The 22,318-nt window shown below is 41.6% G+C and overlaps 1 protein-coding gene across 6 annotated transcripts in view; it reads right to left on the bottom strand.

Annotated features, from left to right (window-relative positions):
- SH3PXD2A (SH3 and PX domains 2A) overlaps positions 1–22,318 on the bottom strand; it is a 236,409-nt gene that overhangs the window by 84,757 nt on the left and 129,334 nt on the right. For 5 of the 6 annotated variants that reach the window (XM_075216202.1, XM_075216203.1, XM_075216206.1 and 2 more), the window contains one exon: positions 2,863–2,891. In XM_075216202.1, the coding sequence (XP_075072303.1) occupies positions 2,863–2,891 (29 nt within the window). Of the gene's footprint in view, positions 1–2,862; positions 3,149–22,318 lie in introns of those variants that run through there. The other variant, XM_075216208.1, reaches the window with a different exon arrangement.

Here is a 22,318-nt window from a genome sequence, read left to right as displayed (position 1 = left end):
TTTGTCCATAAGACAATCTATTATTTTACAAAATAAACCACATGAGGAATTATTTACTATAATTTCCTATCAGCCAAGCTGGGCAAACACAGTGCAGACCTGTAGCATAATATGTATGAAATTAAACTCTTCAGCCCTAAGGAAGAAGGGGACTCATCTGCACATATCCCTATAGTGCTAAGGACGAGACCCAGGGATGCTCTAATTTGAAAGACTCTTACAAACTATGTGGCCACTGAGAAGTTATTGTCTAGTGATCATGTTACCAACAACCTACACTACAGAAATGATTAAAAATTCCAGGGATGGAGGAGGAACTTCCCCATCAAATCTGAAAGATCCAACTGTTTGGCACCCAGAGATAGGGTCATAATATACGGCCCCGTGTGGTCGGTCAGCGTCTGCACACACGATCATCGACCAACTACCAATTGTCATCTGACAGGCCCTGTGCCGGCCCAATCAGATTTTGATGCAGATTGGCAATCTTTTTGGGTCATACCTGCAGCAATTTGTGGTCAATAAGGTTTAAAGTGACGTTACCGGCTAGAAAAAAGATCCTATAGTTAGCTTTAAACGCTCCCGTGTTACTATATATTCCATCCTCCCTTTTCTATCAGTGGCAATAAACTCATCAAATGATCTGTTCATGTCTCTCCTGCTGACAACAGAAGACAAAACGTAAATAAATAACACCAAAAACGTAAACATTAAATAACTGTATGCTTTCTATTCAACATGCCTAACTAAGAAAAAGTAAAAGATAATTGACAAATATAAAAGAAATGCAAAGGTGCAGTACCAAAGCTGTTTCTTTATTGGGATGTTTTTGGCTGTTTCAGCAAATGTGCCGAATGATTTCCACAAGATGGCACTTAATGCGGATGAGTTGTTTTGCTTCTGGCAATGGGTAAACCTGGCTGGACTAGATCATTACATAGGGGAATCTACGCCAGGCATTATGGTGATGACGTGCCAGTGGTGGAGAATTTCAGTATTACTAGGCTCTGCTTGTGTCCGCAATCCCAACACACACCGCCAGGAGTTACTTGGTCGATGCGTTCAATGGGATGGCTTTCGCTCCGACAAGGCACACTTTACATATAAAGAGCATTAATAGGCACCAAATAAAATCAAAGTGCAAATAAAAGTGAGCATTTATAACTGAAGGCCTGTTGTCCTCTTGTCATGAGAAAATAATGGGGAAAAATCATATTAATTATGGAATGGTCCAAATGTGACAGGTCGCAGTTCTTTAAGGTCATGTTTTTACTTTTGCCGACATCCACATTTCAGACTAACACAATTATACACAAAAGTTCCCAGTCCCACAATGTGTCTGTGTAGAGGAACCACCAAAATACACCTCTGGTTTATCTATGCAATTTGAAGGTACAGTGGAGACATTTCTGACAGTGTTTTCATAAAGACGATGGTGCAGCCCAGTTATTGTGAGCATTCAGTGTTAGTTAAAAGATGAATCCCTTTCACTTAATTAAGTATGAAATACTTCCCCTGTTCAGTTTAATGACGATGAGCTTCTGAATTACAGCGTATGGGTAGACTAAGAGTCCCGGCTGATCGACCTCTAACATTATTATCCATGTGCTGCTTCCTCAACCTGTAGCAATAATTCCATTACACTGCACTAAATGTCCTGTCCCCACATCTAGGTCAGATTTATGAGTAATATGGGGACAAGTGTTATATTGCTATACACAGACAGCACCATTGTGATTAAAGCACTGTGAGGAGAAGTGGATAAAAGAAGCTTGGATACCTGAGTGAGGCATGTGTGTGAATATGTGCCAAAGCATGGCAACTATGTGCAAAGAATGGGAGAGCTCTGAGTCACACAAATAAAGATTTGAAATTAGCAGTAGCATAAAATTGATGAGCGCTGTAGATACAGATTCTAAGCACAGTGAGTAAGATGTTGATGCATCTGTATGAAGCAGTGCAAGTCTGTGACACCTTCCAGATAATGAGTCACCAGCATTTATCACAGTCTGCAGTTAGCACTACAAGTACTTTACATTTCTAACCACGAGACCCATTTTAATTAACGAACCAGCAACCTAATACATGATGTATAACAACAGTAAGAATGCCATCAAATGCTTTATCATGCTGTATGTATGAACGCTAAACCAAAACATCTCTTCATCTCTACAAAAATCTCATTCCCTTCTATCTTATCCAGAACAGACAAGAATTCAGCAAGTCCACAAGTGATTGAGTACACTTAGCAGATTAGGAATCAATAACCCTTTTAGGATAAGAGGGGTGCTGTAAATCTCCTGGGTGCTGGATGCTGTAGAGGTGGGTGGGAGAATAATATTACTTATTACGTGCACTCTTTCCCTGCGTCTCATGCAAAGCTATTATCATTCTTTTATCATTATAGTGATCACTGAGAATTCTAAAGGAAGACATTGCAGAGATGGGTTCAAAATAAATCAAAGCACAGCCAAGGAAGAAAAAGCATTAATAATAATTTTAAAAGAAAAGAGAAAACATAGCATTATATGAAGTCAGACATGGCATCATTAATCACTCAGCAGACCCTGTACATCTCTCATCCTTTAGGATTCTAGACGGAATAGCGGGGTCAGAGATATGGGCTTCTTAAACACAAGTGAATGACTATAGTGTTGTAGGGACATTAGCGGGAGACAGCAGCATGCTCGGATGAGAACAAGTTGGACATTATGACTTAAAGTAATAATTCATATTAGGACTATAGAGGCAACGCCATGTATACGACTAATAGCTCAGCATACATTTTTCACATACTCTGCATTGGGAATCAAGAACTAAAAGGTTTCATGCAACAGGAGGGGAAGAAATTCATGTTCTTACCTGATTTACGCTTTGATGATCCATAGTCCCTAAAAAAGAAACAGCAGCAGATAGACATTATTAGTCAGGGGGTATTAGAGGGCTGGTAAATACAGGTGCCCCACCCATGCAGTGAAGCCGTCTCCAGCTCTGCTAGCCCTGATTTAGCTGGAGGCTTGGGCTGGAGGAATAGTCACAGAGGAACGATTGACAGGACCAGAGCAGCATCTCCACACTACAAACAGCTGCTTCTGCAACCAGCACTAGAAGCCTGAGGACCATGTGATGTGATGACAGAACGAACCATTACTAATTATATGGGGGAGCTTTCCCTGCCTCTACCAGATGCTTCAAGAGTAGAGCCTACATTATTCAGCATATTCCCTATGCTGGAAACACCTGTATAGTTAGTATCTATTCTCTGAACACTATACATGAAATAACTCTGAATCCAGCTAGAACATTCTTACATTTGAAATAACTATTATTATGAATGTAAAATAAGCATTGTAATACATCACTGTGCTGGAGGGTAGGACAATATCTGCTATATGGAAGCAGGGAATCCCAGGCCTAAGCACTTTCCTAAGGATAGCACAGAAGGGTACGTGGCTACTTTATTTAAGCTGTTTAGCTAGTTGGTTTGACACCTTAGGGTGGTGTCACACAAGCGATGTGAACTTCAGCGCATTTCCAGCTACTAAATGTAAAACGCTCAGAGTCTATCGCTCAAATGCTTACACTCAGGCTGCGTTGCATGCAGCAGCTTCGGAGTGTAAGCTCTCCTTTGTGACGGAACCAGTGTTCCCCATTTACTGCAGAGTGTCAGCACAAGCAGTTTGTATGTTACCGCTATTTAGAAGGAATAGCTCTAGTGCTTGAAGCTGCTATTTAACATCACCCGTAGATAAAACAATAAATACATGTATTATCCTTAACAGAAATAAAATACAGAAAAACAACAGCACTCCTTTGATAAATCAAGCAGTTTAGCCACATTTCTGCCGTCATTGAACGTTATTCAACACCTTATAAGCAGCAATGCTACCAATATCCCTGCATACATGAAAAGAGGACTTCTGAATTCTAAAGCGTTTATATATTAAAAAGAAAAGAACAAAGATTATTCATTAAAGTGACTTTGGTGCAAACATGAAATTAAAGAAATCGAAGACCCAGTGTCTTGTCTATGCAAAGAATGATTATGTAGGTCGTTAGCAAATGCTTTTTAATAACAATTAGTACTTTGCACGCTTCAGCAAATAATAATGCCACGTGGAAATCTTTCTGGTTTGCCACAAATTTGCAACAACATAAAAAGTGAAAGTTAGCAAAAAAATGCAACTGTCACAACTTAACCAACAGACAATAAACAGTCACAACGAATCACATCACATAGATACTTAGGGTAACTTGGAAAAGATTACCGGCTAATAAGTCACTTGGATACATTTGGTACAGAACTATGGATGCCCAACAATGTCTTATCAGTATTTTAACACTGAAACCAGGAAAAGCTTTGAAGTACATAAAAATGAGGCTGACGTTACTATAAAGATACATTTGGTAAATTAACTTTTCCAAGGCTACGACTAGTGTCTGATTTGGGGTGATAGTGTGGCGAGTTAGTAGATTTTCTAGAATGGAGTTTACAAATGCTTCCAAAGGCTTGATTTTGGCACAAACACTTGCTACAAAAAGCAAGATACTCCCCATCTACCATACTCTCTGTATTTTACAATATACATCCAATATACACCATCTCTGGAATAGTGCCATGTGCCCATGTAACACTCTGCCATACACCCGCTGCCCCCGGCCATATTCCTCCCCCTGCCCCTCTGTATTGTACACCCTCTGCCATACTCCCTGTATAATATAGTATTATACAACCTCTTTGCAACACCACTGTACTCACCCAAACTAACCCTGTACTATACCACCTCTGACATACAACCGCTTCCATATTACTAACTCATACTTGCCAACTTTTTCTTGTTGGCTTCAGGGAGATCCCGGGGGAGAGGGGCATGAGAGGGCGGGGCTTGACGAATCACATAATTTTGGCCCTGCTCCCTAAACAATTGTCACAATTTTGGCCAATTACAGCAGGGGGCGGGGCTAAAATGATGCAATATTTGCGTCATTAAGTCCCGCCCCCGCCACTTATCTATTGCGGGGCGAGAACCGGGAGGTCTCCCAGAAATGCGTGAGTCTCCCAGACATTCCGGGAAAGTAGGCAACTATGCGTTAAAGAAAAGCAGCTAATGAATCTCTACAGACTGAAGTGTCTTTTACATTTCTGTCTCCTTTACTGAAGTCATGTTGTCTTACCTGTCAGATTTTGATTAAATCTTGGTCTCCATGAAAATGGCCACCTCCAAAGGCATCAATAAATGGACATAGGACACAATTTATGAACTGTGTCATCATGCCACAGATGGCGAAGCCAACCACGTCTTGTACTGGCTCAGCATCAGGGAGAATGCCAGACTCTTCAGGGAGTGAGGGAGATCACCCCTATTTCAGGGAGTCTCCCTGACATTCAGGGAGAGTTGGCAAGTATGTACTAAATTACTACTGCCTACTCCAATGAGATGATCGATCACCACAGCGAGCTGGTTCTCTGAGTCACAAAGGCTGCGACTGTAGGTGACAGGGGCTTCTGCCATAACTACATGCACAGCAGCTCTGTGTCGGCCATTTAACACATGCTGCCGCTACTAGTATAGGTTAATGAAGTCAGAATGGTATTTGATCACTGATTTCAGTGTGAGATGGGTAATAGGAAACCTCCAGAAGAGCTCACCTGAAAGTGGGTGTAGTCTCATGGCAAAGGGGTGGCCTTCTGAGAGGGTGTGGCTTGGGCTGACCACTGTGTTCTAATTGTTTCCAAGTTTCCATACAGAAATGTGGGGAGGTGTGGCCTATGGTGACACATCAGTGGTTTATTACAACTACACTCGTGCACTACAGAAAGGTTAGTTCTCCATTCATTGTAGAAGCTATTAACTGCCATTTTATTTTACACAATTGGGTTCAGGGAACAGATGTAGGATTTTATATTTGTAGATGTACATTAAAAAATAAAACACTTGCAAATGATGCTTGTAAAGTGTATGTAAACACACATCATATACTCCCCGAAGATTATTTAGGTCATCAAACCATTCCTCCAAATACCTAAAATGACCTAAAGTGACACTTAGAAATAATCTACAGAGGTGAGCCTTTGCATAATTACTAGGCCCATGCAGAAATCCTTTGGGAAGCAAATTAAAGAGGAATAACACCTTTTTTACAAATAATTTCCTTTATATTTTTACCTATTGAGAACAATAAACATTAACACATTTACTGGGGTACTAGCCGAGTAACCCAACATACCTGCAAATACAAATTCTAGAGTCTCTTCTTTGACTGTACAGGGCCTTTACCATATTATTCAGAATACAATCAATGTAGTAAAATCAATAAAGCATAAAAACCCACAATTAAAATGTTGCTGTAACAACCACATCCCCATGAAACCTCTGGGGTACTGTATATAGCACCACAGCCATCTGTGAGATATTTCTCACCCCTTCTTATCCATGTCTAATTCTCTGGTCGGATGAGGCGGAAGCTCAAAAGACAACTGAGCATGTTATAACACTGAGAACACGGAATATCCAATCAGACCTCTCAACACAAGTGAGACACTTAGGGGGAAATCTCATAAGCTGCAGGGGATTGGCTAGTTGAGGGAGGGGGTTAAATATAGTTATACCTTCACGCCTCTTTCCTGATACATCTAATACAAGAGGAAAAAACCCCACCAAGCCCTCCAATTCCTAAAAGACCTATCCCTTTCATACAACCTATCTACACAGCTACACTGAATATAGGGGCAATGTGGTGGTAGACACTTAGGGCTAGATTTACTAAGCTGCGGGTTTGAAAAAGTGGGTATGTTGCCTATGACAACCAATCAGATTCTAGCTTTCATTTATTTAGTCCCTTCTACAAAATGACAGCTAGAATCTGATTGGTTTGCTATAGGCAACATCCCCACTTTTTCAAACCCGCAGCTTAATAAATCTAGCCCTTAGTGTGTGAAGGTGAGCACCTATATATACAATCCTAAGCCACATTATTCAAACATATTCACACTTGTGTGAATCTTTAGGCATAGGAATAGGGAATGGAAATGACCATAGAGCACCCCAAAAACATACTAGTAGGTTAATTGGCTGCTATCAAAATTGACCCTAGTGTCTCTCTCCCTCTCTGTCTGTCTGTGTATGTTAGGGAATTTAGACTGTAAGCTCCAATGGGGCAGGGACTGATGTGAGTGAGTTCTCTGCACAGCGCTGTGGAATATGTGGCGCTATATAAATAAATGGTGATGATGATGATGATGAAGCTTGTGAGAAAACGGAACACTTAAACACCAAGGGGTATATTTACTAAACTGCGGGTTTGAAAAAGTGGAGATGTTGCCTATAGCAACCAATCAGATTCTAGCTGTCATTTTGTAGAATATGGTAAATAAATGATAGGGAGAATCTGATTGGTTGCTATAGGCAACATCTCAACTTTTTTCAAACCAGCAGTTTAGCAAATGTAGCCCCAAAAGTGAAGTATAGACATAGTCCAGCTGCCTGTAATAAGCATTATCAGAAATGTGTAATCTTTCTGGCTAAAACAAACTATATTTAGCCCAACAATTAAGGAAAAGATGAATAATATATACGTATGAATTCTAATGCATTGACCTCTTCTATTTGTAGAATTCAAAATAAATGTTATGCTGATCTATTACTATTATGTATTTAAAACAACTACAGAGAAATGATCACGTCACCTGTGTCATCTTAGTTCACCTTTTGGTAAAACATTAATTTACATTTTAAACAGATCTCCGGGAACTTTAGCGACTTCTCTCTGTGCAAATGGAGAAGGAATGTTATTATGTTCCAAGGAAGAGGCCAAGAAACACTCAGCTATATGGTGAATTAAGAATGTAAAGTGTGTCAGGCTGCATATTGTGTAAACTTTGTTTTTTTTACTGATCCAACAAAAGGAACTTTAAACAACAGATGTGTCTTAGCACACACTGGTTCACAGTAGGTCTCAGTGCCTCATACATACAATGCACTCATCTCAAAAACAGCCAGAAGCTTAGAGTGCAACCTTGGAATGACATCACAATCATCCTCTATTTATATAGCGCCACTAATTCTGCAGCGCTGTACAGAGAACTCACATCAGTCCCTGCCTCATTGGAGCTTACAATTTAAATCCCCTAACTTACACAGACACAGACCAAGGTCAATTTGTTAGCAGCCAATTAACCTACCAGTATGTTTTTGGAGTGTGGGAGGAAACCGGAGCACCCGGAGGAAACCCACGCAAACATGGGGAGAAGATACAAACTCCTCACAGATAAGGCCATGGTTGGGAATTGAACTCATGACCCCAGTGCTGTTAGGCAGAAGTGCTAACCACTGAGCCACCGTGCTGCCACAAAGAGGGTGAACATATGATACCGCCCATGCAATGCTGTTGTCGTTCTGTTCCTGGAAAGTGATAGTCAATAACTTGCCCAATCACATCTGCTTTTACTTTTATCTTGTTTATAGTTTTGGACTGTTTGCAGCAGAGGTAGGGAAACGCACATTACAAAACACCAGTTGTTAATCATGTTGCAATAAGGAGTTGGTGGGCCAATGTTGTGTTATCCTCTAGAACACGTGCACTGAGGACAAAAGGAACGGATGGCAATGTGTTTTCTGTCAATATTCTCAGTAAGTCAGAAACTAGTATTTACGCTGCAACTATTTGTGCAAAGAATTAGTGTTCTCCCATTTTTAGTAGTAGCTTCGTCACAGGCTAATGAGCCAATGTTCATGATAGTGGCTAGGAACGAATTGGGGAACTTTTATGATGTGTAGTGTAGACCAAAAAGCTGACTTTTCAGATCTGTGACATTTCTGGAGCATGTTTTTGTACACAGGAAGAAAGAAACTTTGCCTAGAAAACTTGGTACCTTTGAGAAGTTGTACTAGTTCCTATAAAAAAAAAGTACCCAAAAACTTTCTTTGCTCATTGAGGATTCAACCCTGACCACCTCCCTTCTCTAAATCCTCTGCACTGCTAAGCAACATGTGCGTCACTTCCAGGACCCCCACCACCGCCGCCCCCCGACTTGGTCAACAGACACTGGATTGCAGCCTACTTACTGCACCATAAAATAGTACCCGTGCTATCCCTTTTCACCATGATTGGCTGGCACTGATTCTTCTTAGGCCCCTACTTGGAATCAACATGGTCTGTATCAAACACTCGTAGCCCTAAACTACATTATAAATAGATGAAAGCAGGGGTGGAGGGGATTTAAATGCCACTTGAAACATGGACCTTGTTCACCTGTCATTTCAGGGAGGTTTCAGTCAGCTCCCTACTCAATCACACTAAGTGAATCATCCCTAGAATGGCAGGTGGGCGGAGTCTTATGTGACGCCCAAATAATTAACAAGTATCCTTGCCTACTTTTCCTATCTTGCTTCAGGGAGAGCTGGGGGCAAGGTAGGAAAAAAAAAGATGGGCAGGGTCTGGCGAGGCGATTTGTGGAGAAATAAGGGCGGGGCAATCCTTATCAGGCCCCACCTACCTCAGTGTACACTGAGTGACAGGAGCAGGATGACAGCACTGCACCATCAGGCCCTGGCCACTGGGTGTTTATTGGGGTGGACAAGACTTGGGGCTAAATTTAGTAAACTGCGGGTTTGAAAAAGTGGAGATGTTGCTTATAGCAACCAATCAGATTCTAGCTGTCATTTTGTAGAAAGTACTAAATAAATGAAAGCTAGAATCCGATTGGTTGCTATAGGCAACATCTCCACTTTTTCCAACCCGCAGTTTAGTTAATATACCCCTTGATGTGATTCCATCATGGCACCGCCCACCTTGCAGCAGGTAATCATTCCCTGTAGATATGAAGTTCAGGAGGTGCCCCCCTAACTAGGGAGTTTCCCGAGTTTCCCCAGACATTCTGGATAGGCAATTATGGATAATGTGTGTCAAAATGGGTGACTTGTGTCAGAATGCGTGACTTGTGTCAGAACTCTGTCACAAGGAATAAAGGATCAAAGAGAAGGGATGTGTCCTACTAGGAAATATAAAGACACCTGTCTACAGATCAAGTGTACGGTATATAAAAATATATATGCATTTATACTAGTGCACCCTGCACATGGAATCTAGGTTACCTGCCTTCTTCATCATCCATGGGGCTTCCCTCAGTCCTAATGTGTGTCATATACAGGAATTGGAAGTGACACTTTGAAATTTTAATTTGCAATAAATCATTCCCACTTGATCTATTGCTGGGCTGCTGTTCCTCTCAGCCAACCAATATCCAGAGGGGACTGCCTAAGTACATAAAATTTATAGAAAATGGCACTAAATTCAGTGAATATATTTTATTTATTAATTATCTTTATTTAATAAATGTATACATTTGATGTACTGTAGGATTTTTTATATTTTCCTATAGTGCTCATACATTCTCTTTCTTGCTTTTTGTGGTGGGTTAGCGATGACTTTATAATACTATTTACATTTCGTAAAAAGAAGGGACAAAGTGAGGAGAAAGATGAAAAAAGAAATAAATCATAATTGCCTGTTCTCCCGGAATGTCCAGGAGACTCACAAATTTTTGAGTGTTCTCCCGGGCTCCCAGAAGAGCAGTGCAACTTCCTGCAACCTTCCCACTTCATTAGTGAAGTGGGTAGAGGCTGGGCTAATCTTATTATCCTGACCACGCCCCCTGCTGTAATAGGCCAAAATTGGTATAGTTTGATAGAGGGGTGGGGCCAGGATGACACGATTCGCGTGGCCATGCCCCCATGAAGCAGCAGCTTTGGAGTTCTTAAAAGTTGGCAAGTATTAAATAAATGTGTTGATGTCTGTTGTGCAACAAATACTTCCTTCCTGTGTTTATTACGTTAAAAGCCCAGTGAGAGTGTTTTTTCCTCTGCCTGATAGACTGATATTCTTCTAAGGTGAACTGGGCTTTATCAGATGGCCTGTTGAATCCGAAATACCATTAGACCTCGTAAACACAGTGATTAACTATCATTTTTAAAACCTAATAAACACGCATTGATGCTGATAGGACAAAGAATAAATACGCACTTACTGACTAGAGTTCACTTTGCGTCAAATTCTACACTGTCTGCAGTGTTCGCACTATGCAATGTATAATGAAGTTGTATGGGAGAGTCCATTGACTACATACATAGTATACACTGTGCTGCAGGGAAGCATTGAGACACGTTAATGGATGCATTTCGAATTCTCTGTTAAAATCGAGGACAAAAACATCAAAACAAATGTCGGTGTACAACACCTGTGTGTAGGAGCCCTTACATCTGTTTTAGCCGCAATAGCTTTTAAGAATGAAGCAGCACATTTTGGAGCTGAGGCAGAGTGAGCAATACACTAGTTTTTGTAGCACAGCTTGAGTGAAAATGCTCTGCACATGCCCAGAAAAGTGGGCGCACAGGCAGGTTTTCGGGATTCTGCCACTTTATGCCTGCTTGAGCCTGGATAGGTGGGAAAGGGGCGTTCTAAAGTCGGCCAAGTACAGTAATGGCATAAGAACAGATGCAGACAAGTACCCAGACAAATATATGTCCCCAGCTGTAACGAGCAGCTTGTGATTGGCTGTTTGTGAATGCTCCACTGGCGCTCATTGGTGATTTCTTTGTTGCTCGAGTATGTATTATACTTTTATGTGCCTGTTTAAGTAAAACTTTGTTGTTTCTGCTGTATTAGAGAGATTTTAGCAATGTTATTGATGCCGCATAGCAAATTGCTTTGTTGCAAATGGTTAAAAACCTGGGTGCAAGTGGGACATAAGTGTTTGTGATGCATGCCAGGCGTAAACCAGGCGGATATGCTACAGCTGCCGCCCGCCATGCATCTTAATGTAGTGGTCACTTTTCATCTGTAATGACTCTGTTCTGTATCTGGCAGCCAAGAAAAGACCCATCAGCAGCGTGATTCTTATTAAAACGCCGCCTCTCTGATCAGTCTCTCTAGAGCAGAGCAAGGGACTCGGCTGGTGAACCAGCTATGGACAGCAGGGAGGATCCCTACCAGCATTTAAAAGAAAAACAGATCTGTGGACAAGAGCTAGAGAAGCACAAGATATATCTGTTCTACTAAAGGGAAATTAGATGAAGAAACTGCTGCTCTCTAAGAATCCGGTCGTTTGAGCAGCGATGACATCACTGACCCTGTATATGAATCAGCCAATCGGCATTGTGCATTTCTGCCCAGCATGTCTGTAAGTTTTCCTTGTTTCTACTAAAGTACTGTCGGTTTAGTCTTAATTGATGGATTAAATAAATTGTGAGAGTGGGTGTGGGGCATTTGGGACTGTCTTATTACTTAAGTCAGTGGATCCCAAACTTTGTCAGTTCGAGGCACCCCTAGGGTCTCCATAATTTTTTCTAGGCACCCCTAAGCCAAAATAATTACCAAGTAGTCCCCCGCCTTGCTTACTACCGGCCCTGGCCGCGGCACCCCTGTGAGATCTAGAGGCGCACAGTTTCGGAATCACCGACTTAAGTCACTTTTGCATGCGTTAAGCTTTTTATTACAGTTTACTTATACTTTTAATTGGACCCATTCTGCAGAGAATCCTATATTCCAGTGCATATTGCCACCTGTGATTAGGACAGTTCCCATGTAAAATACACTGTGCAAAATATTTTTATTTTTTTTTAAATCCCCCTAAAATAAGATCCACCCATGCATTATAACTAAAGAGAAATTACAGAAATTATCAAAGCCCAGAGTCCTAGGATTCCCCTTTTCCACCAGCTAATCGTATGGGCCAGGGGCTTCCAACTTTAATCATTTAGCTTCACTCTCTCACTGTGTGTGTGTAAGGATTTTTTTGGGGGCTGTGCCTCCCAATTTGTGCTTGATTTGGCATTTGGGGCACTCAGCAGTTTGAGAGCTGCACCAGCCGTGTGTACTTACACGTGCATGGCTTAATCTATCAGACAAGCGTATGCTCGTGGCAGGATCAACCAGGTGAAAGACCGTAGCGGACAGTATTAGCTAAGTATAAACTCTAGTTATTTAATGTATATTATTCAGCTCAGTAATACACAACAGTTCATATACATTAATGTCAAATAGTATAGTTGCCAAGTGTGTCTCTAAGTTCCAGGGACTGTCCGAGGCTTTGCCCCTGGACATGTCCCTAATGTTTAGGGCTATCCAATTGCACAATAAAGTTCCACTTTATCAAGTTCGGTAAATATGACCTGATGGAGCTTGTAGTACTCCGAGCTTCTAGCCCACGTGAACGGACAGTTTCAGCAGCACAGTGTCTCAGCAAGGCCACACCACAGTGCACTACACACACACACTGCGCTCCATGACGCCATGGCGTGACGGTGGTGGTCTCCATGTCTATAACGCTAGCAGACTCCTATGAACTAACCCTGTCACCACCTTCTCCCCCTTTCTCAGACCCGCAGTGGAGCCTGGCTGTGCCTCACTTCTTGGCTCAGTGCATTGACCTCAGGCCCCACATTCTGATGATCCAGTCCTGACCCCGTGCACTATTCTAGTGCTATCAATCTCACTAGTCGTGGCAACAGAGAGAGACGGACAGATTACTGAAAACCGTGCAAAGTAAGCGAGCCCAGCATGTTAGGAAGGGCGGTGAGGAATCTGGGGCCCCTGGCTTTCAGCTGAGGGAGGTGGTCCCCTGGTGAGATGAAGAGCAGATGCCACATGTGAGGGCTCTGAAAGAGATTGGAACTTTTATCCTCTCTTCCTCCGCATCGTAAACTCTTGGATATCCCACTGCTCTGGTTGTACTTATAAGAGGCCAATACTGATTCTTCTAATAATAAAAACAAATGTGTGTGAATAATGAGCTCTAAGATGAATAATGGCACGACATATTGTGCACAATGATACACACCCAACTGAACATACCAAGAGAGAGAGAGTTATAAACACAATAAATATGCACAGTTCTAATATCATTGCTTTGTGTATCAATATATATGAAATCATATAAAACAGCTAAATATAACTGACATATTTATGCTTAAAGGGGTTTTTCCAGTTTTGGGCCCCCAGCTATTACCTGCATTCAACCCCAGGTTAATGGCTTGTGACAGCATACAGAGGAAAGCACTGTCAGATATGAGTTGCTGAACACATGCTACTTATTCAAACAGCTAGGGCAGGGGGTGTGCCTTGTATGAGGCATCTGATTGGGCTGGCCAATGCTCATGTCCAATCAACTGTCACATACACACAGAGCAGGCGTCGAGTCTACCGACCAACTACACTGACAGCGCCCTCCTGTGCAAGCTGTGAGCGAGCCCAGTGACATCACAGCAAGGTGACTGTTTTGAACTTTGTTATGTACCAGTCTTTCTCCCAACTCTCCTTACTGAAAAAAATCAGGACCAATATGGCCACTCCCTAATCTGTCCAGCTCATCCCATACAACACCCCTTTCCTATTAGACCATGTTGCTATACCATTGGGCCAAACTCCCAATCCCCAGACCCACTTAAGACAATTTCCTAAACATGTGAGATAATAATTAAGAGAGGAGATATTAAATACAAGCTCTCAATCATGTTCTAGAACCTTGGACATTCATCAACTAAATATGGAGCACTGTTCCTGTCCAGTACAGTCACCAAAACACAATGCAAATTGTGCCAGAAAAAGATTGCTAGAATGTTACATACCACACACTACAATGTACCATTGCATGAAGACCACATGATCTAATTCCCAACTGCAGGAAACAAAGTACCATCTACCAACCAAGAACTCAGGAACAAGGCAGCCACAGAGGAAGATTACACCCACTTATATAAGGTGGCTTATCGGAGTTGGGGACTTGTCATTGTATTGTATAAAATCCCTCAGCACAGGTGGATGATACAGTTCCTTAGCACAGGTGGAAGATACCACACGTCAGCACAAGTGGAATATACCACACGTCAGCACAGGTGGAAGATACCACACGTCAGCACAGGTGGAAGATACCACACGTCAGCACAGGTGGAAGATACCACACGTCAGCACAGGTGGAAGATACCACACGTCAGCACAGGTGGAAGATACCACACGTCAGCACAGGTGGAAGATACCACACGTCAGCACAGGTGGAAGATACCACACGTCAGTACAGGTGGAAGATACCACACGTCAGTACAGGTGGAAGAGACAGCCCCTCAGCACACGTGGAAGAGACAGCCACTCAGCACAGGTGGCAAAGACAGCCCCTCAGCATAGGTGGAAGAGACAGCCCCTCAGCACAGGTGGAAGAGACAGCCCCTCAGCACAGGTGGAAGAGACAGCCCCTCAGCACAGGTGGAAGAGACAGCCACTCAGCACAGGTGGAAGAGACAGCCCCTCAGCACAGGTTGAAGAGACAGCCACTCAGCACAGGTGGAAGAGACAGCCCCTCAGCACAGGTGGAAGAGACAGCCCCTCAGCACAGGTGGAATATACAGCCCCTCAGCACAGGTGGAAGATACAGCCCCTCAGCACAGGTGGAAGATACAGCCCCTCAGCACAGGTGGAAGATACAGCCACTCAGCACAGGTTGAAGAGACAGCCCCTCAGCACAGGTGGAAGAGACAGCCCCTCAGCACAGGTGGAAGAGACAGCCCCTCAGCACAGGTGGAAGAGACAGCCCCTCAGCACAGGTGGAAGAGACAGCCCCTCAGCACAGGTGGAAGAGACAGCCCCTCAGCACAGGTGGAATATACAGCCACTCAGCACAGGTGGAAGAGACAGCCCCTCAGCACAGGTGGAAGAGACAGCCCCTCAGCACAGGTGGAATATACAGCCACTCAGCACAGGTGGAATATACAGCCACTCAGCACAGGTGGAATAGACAGCCCCTCAGCACAGGTGGAAGAGACAGCCCCTCAGCACAGGTGGAATATACAGCCACTCAGCACAGGTGGAAGAGACAGCCACTCAGCACAGGTGGAAGAGACAGCCACTCAGCACAGGTGGAAGATACAGCCCCTCAGCACAGGTGGAAGATACAGCCCCTCAGCACAGGTGGAAGATACAGCCCCTCAGCACAGGTGGCCACTATGCATAAAATACCAGTTGGTGTAAGTACAAGAGCTACCACAAGTCTGTATTTCCGAGGGGCTGGTGGTGTTTACCTACACACAGCAGACTTTCTGTCAGTAATCCCACTGATGGACACATCCAGCTAATTTTAGTAGAACAGTACTTATAATAGAGGCCAACAGCTTACACTCAGCTACACAACAAAATTTAAATACAACACAAAACCTCTAATATTCTTTCAAAGTACGAAACTATTACAAATACATTTGTGGATGTCAATTGTAACTTTTTTGTTAAAAAAAATAAATAAATAAGGCAACTTGTATTTCAGCTATTTATTACCAGTTTTACAGTCAATAAGGTCACTGGAAGAGCCAATTAAAATACAGTAAATAAAAAGGTGACAAATGAACCATGGAGAGGAGCTGGATGTATGAGTCAATGCTGCATGATTGATACTTATATTTTAATACAGTTCTATAAAAACATTTCATAATAAAAAATGTTTTTTAGGGGGATTGGATAGTCCCTTTAATAAACTAAAAAGAGGTTTTATTTTTATGTCGACATCCAATACGGTGTAGAATATATAGATATAGAACGTATTTTGGAACGTTCCAATTTCATTCTCCAAATACATTACTCCGCTAGATCCACGTTACATTACTTCTTTCAGTCTGTAAAACTGGTAATTATAATGAAATGAAACACTTTATATTGAAATAACATGAAGACAGTATAAACTGGTGCCAATGAAATTATTTTTTCCATGCCATTTTCTAAATTGATAACATGATTTATTCTGTTTCTAGAGAAAGACTACACTGAGATACTTTGCCAGAAGTATCATTAAAGATGAAATCAAATACTAAGCTAGTGAGAATATTACGCCAGGATTCATCTACACTTTGGCCAAGTACAGTTAAATAGTGTACCCTAAATATAGTAAAATTGCAACAAAATACTATTTCCAGAAACATCCTTTGACACATCTTACGCATGACCGATTTATCTTAGTTGGGTAACTTTATATAAAGCGGAGAAGCGCGTTTCTACTAGGAAGACATTATATAGACAGAAACATTGTGCAACAAAAATGCTAAATCTTTATACACTAGAAAAAAACATATTGGGCCTGAGTCATTAAGGAGAGCAAAGCATAAAAAAGGAGTAACTTTGAATCTGGGCAAAGCCATGTTGCATTTGAGGGGAGGTAAAGTTAAATGTAGACACAGATTTATAATTGGGGTAGGGCATGTCCTAGTTCCAACTTTAAATTTCAGTGTAAAATTAAAGCTATCAAGTATTTGTGTGCTAAATGAAAAAACAGCCAGTATTTATCTTATGTGCAAAATAATAAATTAATTTGCACCCCTTCCATTGTAACATGGTTTGTCCCGGAGAACATTTACTTCTTTTTCTTGCCTTACTTTCCTTAATGACTCAGGCCCATTGGGTCTGATTCATTAAGGAAAGTAAAGCAAAAAAAAGTAAGTAACTTTGCACCTTGGTAAAACCATTTTGCATTGGAGGGGGAGGTAAATTTAAAATGTGAGTACAGTTTTATAACTGGGGTAGGGCATATTCTAGATCAACTCTAAATTTCATTGTACAAATAAAGCTATCAAGGATTAGTGTGCTACATGAATAAACAGCGAGAATTTTTCTTAAGTGCAAAATAATAAACTGATTGCACCCCTTGCATTGTAACATGGATTTGTCCAGGAGGAAACTCGTTTTTTATGCCTTTTCTTAATGAATCAGACCCATTGTCGTTAACCTGGGATAATTATCAGATGGGAAATAAAATAAAGCACCGCTGCTTGTGACCAGCAGGTGGAGATGAAGAGCTCCCAAATCTTTCAGTGCCTTTCTACTGCACATCATGACTTGTAGAGCATTCCAAGGCAGGACTTGTATATACCTGCAATGTGTTTTCTTGCAGTAATGCTGTAGCGAGATTTAGAACTTAATACAGGCCTGAGAACACTTTGTATGGATCAGTCATACATACACTAGCGACTATAAACAGAAGAAAGATATTTTCATATGGTGTCTGAATATCATAAACCTATTACAAGGAGCATTGACTGCTAAAAGAAATAATGATTGCTAAACAATTTTCTGGTCCTGTACATGATAGGAAACACACATGCCAACACTGTCAATGGAGCCATTTTCTGGAACGGTTTCCATAGAAAAGCCTGTGCTGCTTATGTACGAACACACATTCCATATTTGCATAGACAATGGGGATAAATATGATAATGAAGATGGAATAGCCCTCACAGCTTCCTCCTCTTTGAAGCCAAAATGAGTTCAGTTGCTTCATGTTCAGATAAAACACAACAGCCCCTTTGACTCATTCCGTCATAATGGAAATATGCTATCAGTGATCATTAAAAGGTTCCTGTTGTTAATATCGCTGCTCTTGAGTGGATGAATGCGCCGATTGTCAGACATCCGGGCAATTTCCTCTACGAACCGTCAATGTGAATCCTTTAACTTGATGCCACACAGAGAACTGTTGTGGGCTGCAAGTGCCCCCTGGGTCATGGATATTCAGGGGTAATTAAAGGATTACGGTAGAGGGGGGATTCAAAATATAAAAGGTATAGTAGTGAGGAAACAATCATAGCGGCACACAAGACTTTCATGGACAGCACTTTTTATTTGTGAAAGAGAACATTGCATTACTATTGATATGCACATATATTATATATATACAGGGTGATTCAAAAGTCGCAGTACACCCTTTTATTTCAAAAACTCTACAGGAATTGGGCCGATTGGCCGATTTCAAGATGGCGCCCATGTTTGGTACATACCGTAAAAGATAGACCACGTCACCCATACCTTACTGGAGTATTCAGGTTTCCCAATTTCCTGTAGAGTTTTTGAAATAAAAGGGTGTACTGCGACTTTTGAATCACCCTGTGTGTGTGTGTGTGTGTGTATATATATATATATATATATATATATATATATATATATATATATATACATACACACACACACACACACAAGTTAACCCGTGCATGATACTCATGCATTCTAGTCAAATCAAGCTACTTAAGGTGTTAAAAAGGTTCTTGTCATGCATTTGGGCGTAGCCCAGGCCTCTTCAGGGGAAGAGCGTTACTTCCCGACGCAAGCGCCCTTTTTTAACATGGTTTTGTCCACATGTCGCCACCTCATCATTTTTCTCCATCACCTCATCCTTTATCTTCATCGCCACATCCTTCATCAAGCTACTTAAGGTGTTAAAAACTCCCCACTGTCACCCCCGGCAACCACCAACCACTCCCAACTGTCACTTCTCCTTCAAGAAATATATAGGTCAGTGTAAAACTCTGCCCAGCAGGTGGCGCTGCAGCTTGGGTTTTTTTTTCCCACACACGCCACTAGGCATTTATATAGTATATATATATATATATAGTATATATATATATATATATATATATATATATATATATATATATATATATATATATATATATACACACACACACACACACATATACACACATACATACACATATAAACCATGCCCTAAACATAGTCTACAACAACAAATATAGTAAGCTGTACAATAACTACAATGCATTTTGTGGTGTTACTTTAATAACCTTAGTATCTACTGTGTAATATATCCATACTTGCCAACTCTCCCGGAATTCGGGTCAGTCTCACGGACTCCCGGGAGAGCTGGCGATTCTCCCGCATCTGGCCAACTTCAATAAAATTAGAGCCGTAATGTATGAGTGGAGGGGACGGGGCTTTGCGGTTCGCGTCATTTTGGCCCCGCTCCCAGTGATGTAATGCTTGTTTGGGGTCTTTTTACACTGTAAAAAGATCCCAAAAAGGCATTACGTCACCGGCGGCGGGGCCACAATGACGTGAATCGCGAAGCCCCGCCTCTTCCGCCCATACACCCCTCCTGCACTACAGGATCTCCCGGACCCGGCCAACATAAGGTTGGCAAGTATGAATATATCTTGCCTTATCCTTAACCATGTCAGTGGAGGATTAGTGAATAATGGTGTAAATATGGTGAGCAAGGCATTCACCAAAGTAACTGATGCAAAAGCTGAATAAAGTCTGAATAGTGATTGTTTTATATAACTGGGAATGAAAAGAATCCATAAGCACCTTCCTTTATCTGTAGGAAAATCGGTATTGCACAAGGCTGGGTACACACTACAGAAAATTTCTCCCGATGTGATAGCTTTAACGATTTTACCAACGATTTAAAGAAGAAAATAGTCCCGATCAGCATGCGGATCGTACACACTATACATGTGCTCTTCATCTGTCATAACCATCTGAATTCCTCTAAAGATTTATATTACTATAACCTTGTGTACAAAAAAGGTGAAATTAGGATTAAAATATTAGGTTCCGTAAAACAACCTGTGCGTGATTTAGTTTGAAGGATTTGAGGAGCAAAGCAACGTAAAGGATTTCACAAAGCTTTAAACACGAACATCTCTTAGCGGATCGAATTACAAATATCCCCCATGGGTATTTCACCTATGAAAAATCTCCGGTGAGGTTAATGCGGATCTTCCCCTCAATTAGGTAAAAGCTTTCTCAGTCCTTAAATTACCATCTATAAGAGAGCAGGAGGCTGGATCCGTGACAGGACCCACATTAACTTGAATAATGGTGCTGGAAGGAAATTCAGTCATACCGGTTGTTGGTTTGCACTTGTTGTGAAGAAACATTGAATGGAAGTTTCCTGTATTCAACTTAAAGCCGGTCTTTTCTTAGGTTATCGCTTATAAAAAAATAATTAAATATGTACTAAGCATATACTGTGAATCGTGGGAAAACAGTACAAAACGTGGCTTTTGTAAATAAGCGAAGGCTGAGACATTCCATCTACAAGGAAAAGTAGAAAGAGGCAAAAATGTGCATGTGCACAAAAGCCTATACTGTTATAGTCAATTAAAAAAATATAATGATTATAAAATGGGGGCCAAATAGACCCAAAAGCTGTTAAATGCTTTATTTACACAAAAATATTTTCTGAGCACAGAAGTACATTCTTTTGCTTCAGAAAATAGGTAAATCAAGAAATGGTCTGTCAGCACGGTGGCTTAGTGGTTAGCACTTCTGACTCACAGCACTGGGGTTATGAGTTCAATTCCCGACCATGGTCGTGTTTGTATGTATCGGTTTTGTTGTATGTTCTTCCTGTGTTTGTGTGGGTTTTCTCTAGATGAGCGGGCGGGGATATCTGAAATCCGAGCCCACCCGAACGTTGCCGATCCGAGCCGGATCAGAGACAGATCCGGGTATTCCCGCCAATTGCAAAACTGAAACCGATGCTCTGAGTCATAATCCTGCTGTCGGATCTCGCGATATTCGTATTCTATAAATTCCCCACTAGCCGCCGCCATCTTCACTCGGGCATTGATCAGGGTAGAGGGAGGTTGTGTTAGGTGGTCCTCTGTCCTGCTATATCTCGTGCTGTGCTGTGCTGTGCTCAGTCCAGTGGTGCTGTGTCCTGTGCTCTGTCCTTCTGAGTTCAGTGGTGCTGCAATATTACAAAGTTCACTGATTCTGCAGAATAGACTGGGAATTAGTGGAAATGATTGTTATTCAATGTTATTGAGGTTAATAATAGCGTAGGAGTGAAAATTAAACAAAAAACTTGATTTTAACACTTTTTATGTTTTTTTCCAAATAAATCCGAATCCAAAACCTTAAATCCGAACCAAAACCTTTCATCGGGTGTTTTGCGAAACAAATCCGAACCCAAAACACAAAACTTGAGACACCAAAAGGGGCCGGTGCACATCCCTAGTTTTCTCCCACAATCCAAAAACATACTAGTAGGTTAATTAGCTGCTATTAAATTGACCTTAGTCTCTCTCAGTCTGTGTGTGTTAGGGAATTTAGACTGTAAGCTCCAATGGGACTGATGTGAGTGAGTTCTCTGTACAGCGCTGCGGAATTAGTGGTGCGATATAAATAGCTGATAATGATGATGATTGGTTGACAGCTATGAGTCCCAGCTACTTAAAGGATAGTTTCAAAATATAGAAAGTAACCTCACCCTCTTACTTCGAACTGAGAGCTGAGGATTGTCCTTTCTCTATGGTGTTGGAATCTCTGAAAAAACTAGACCTCAGCAAAGGTGGGCCCGACGTGGCGTAGACCGCACAGATCATAGTTGGCCCAAATGTCTGCCCTTTTCAGGCCAGTGTACTAACACTTTAGTGTACTAACACAATGGTCCTAGCGCAACACTGGTGGCCTGCAACAGTGATGACACGTACAGGAGGTAGGACTAAAATAATGACCCATGTCACCCTACTCCAAATTGAGACCCAAT

Source organism: Mixophyes fleayi, chromosome 6 (assembly GCF_038048845.1).
Source record: "Mixophyes fleayi isolate aMixFle1 chromosome 6, aMixFle1.hap1, whole genome shotgun sequence".
In the NCBI taxonomy this organism is placed as follows: Eukaryota; Metazoa; Chordata; class Amphibia; order Anura; family Limnodynastidae; genus Mixophyes; species Mixophyes fleayi.
The sequence above is the reverse complement of the archived record's forward strand: the minus strand, read 5'-3'. Positions and strand labels throughout refer to the sequence as shown.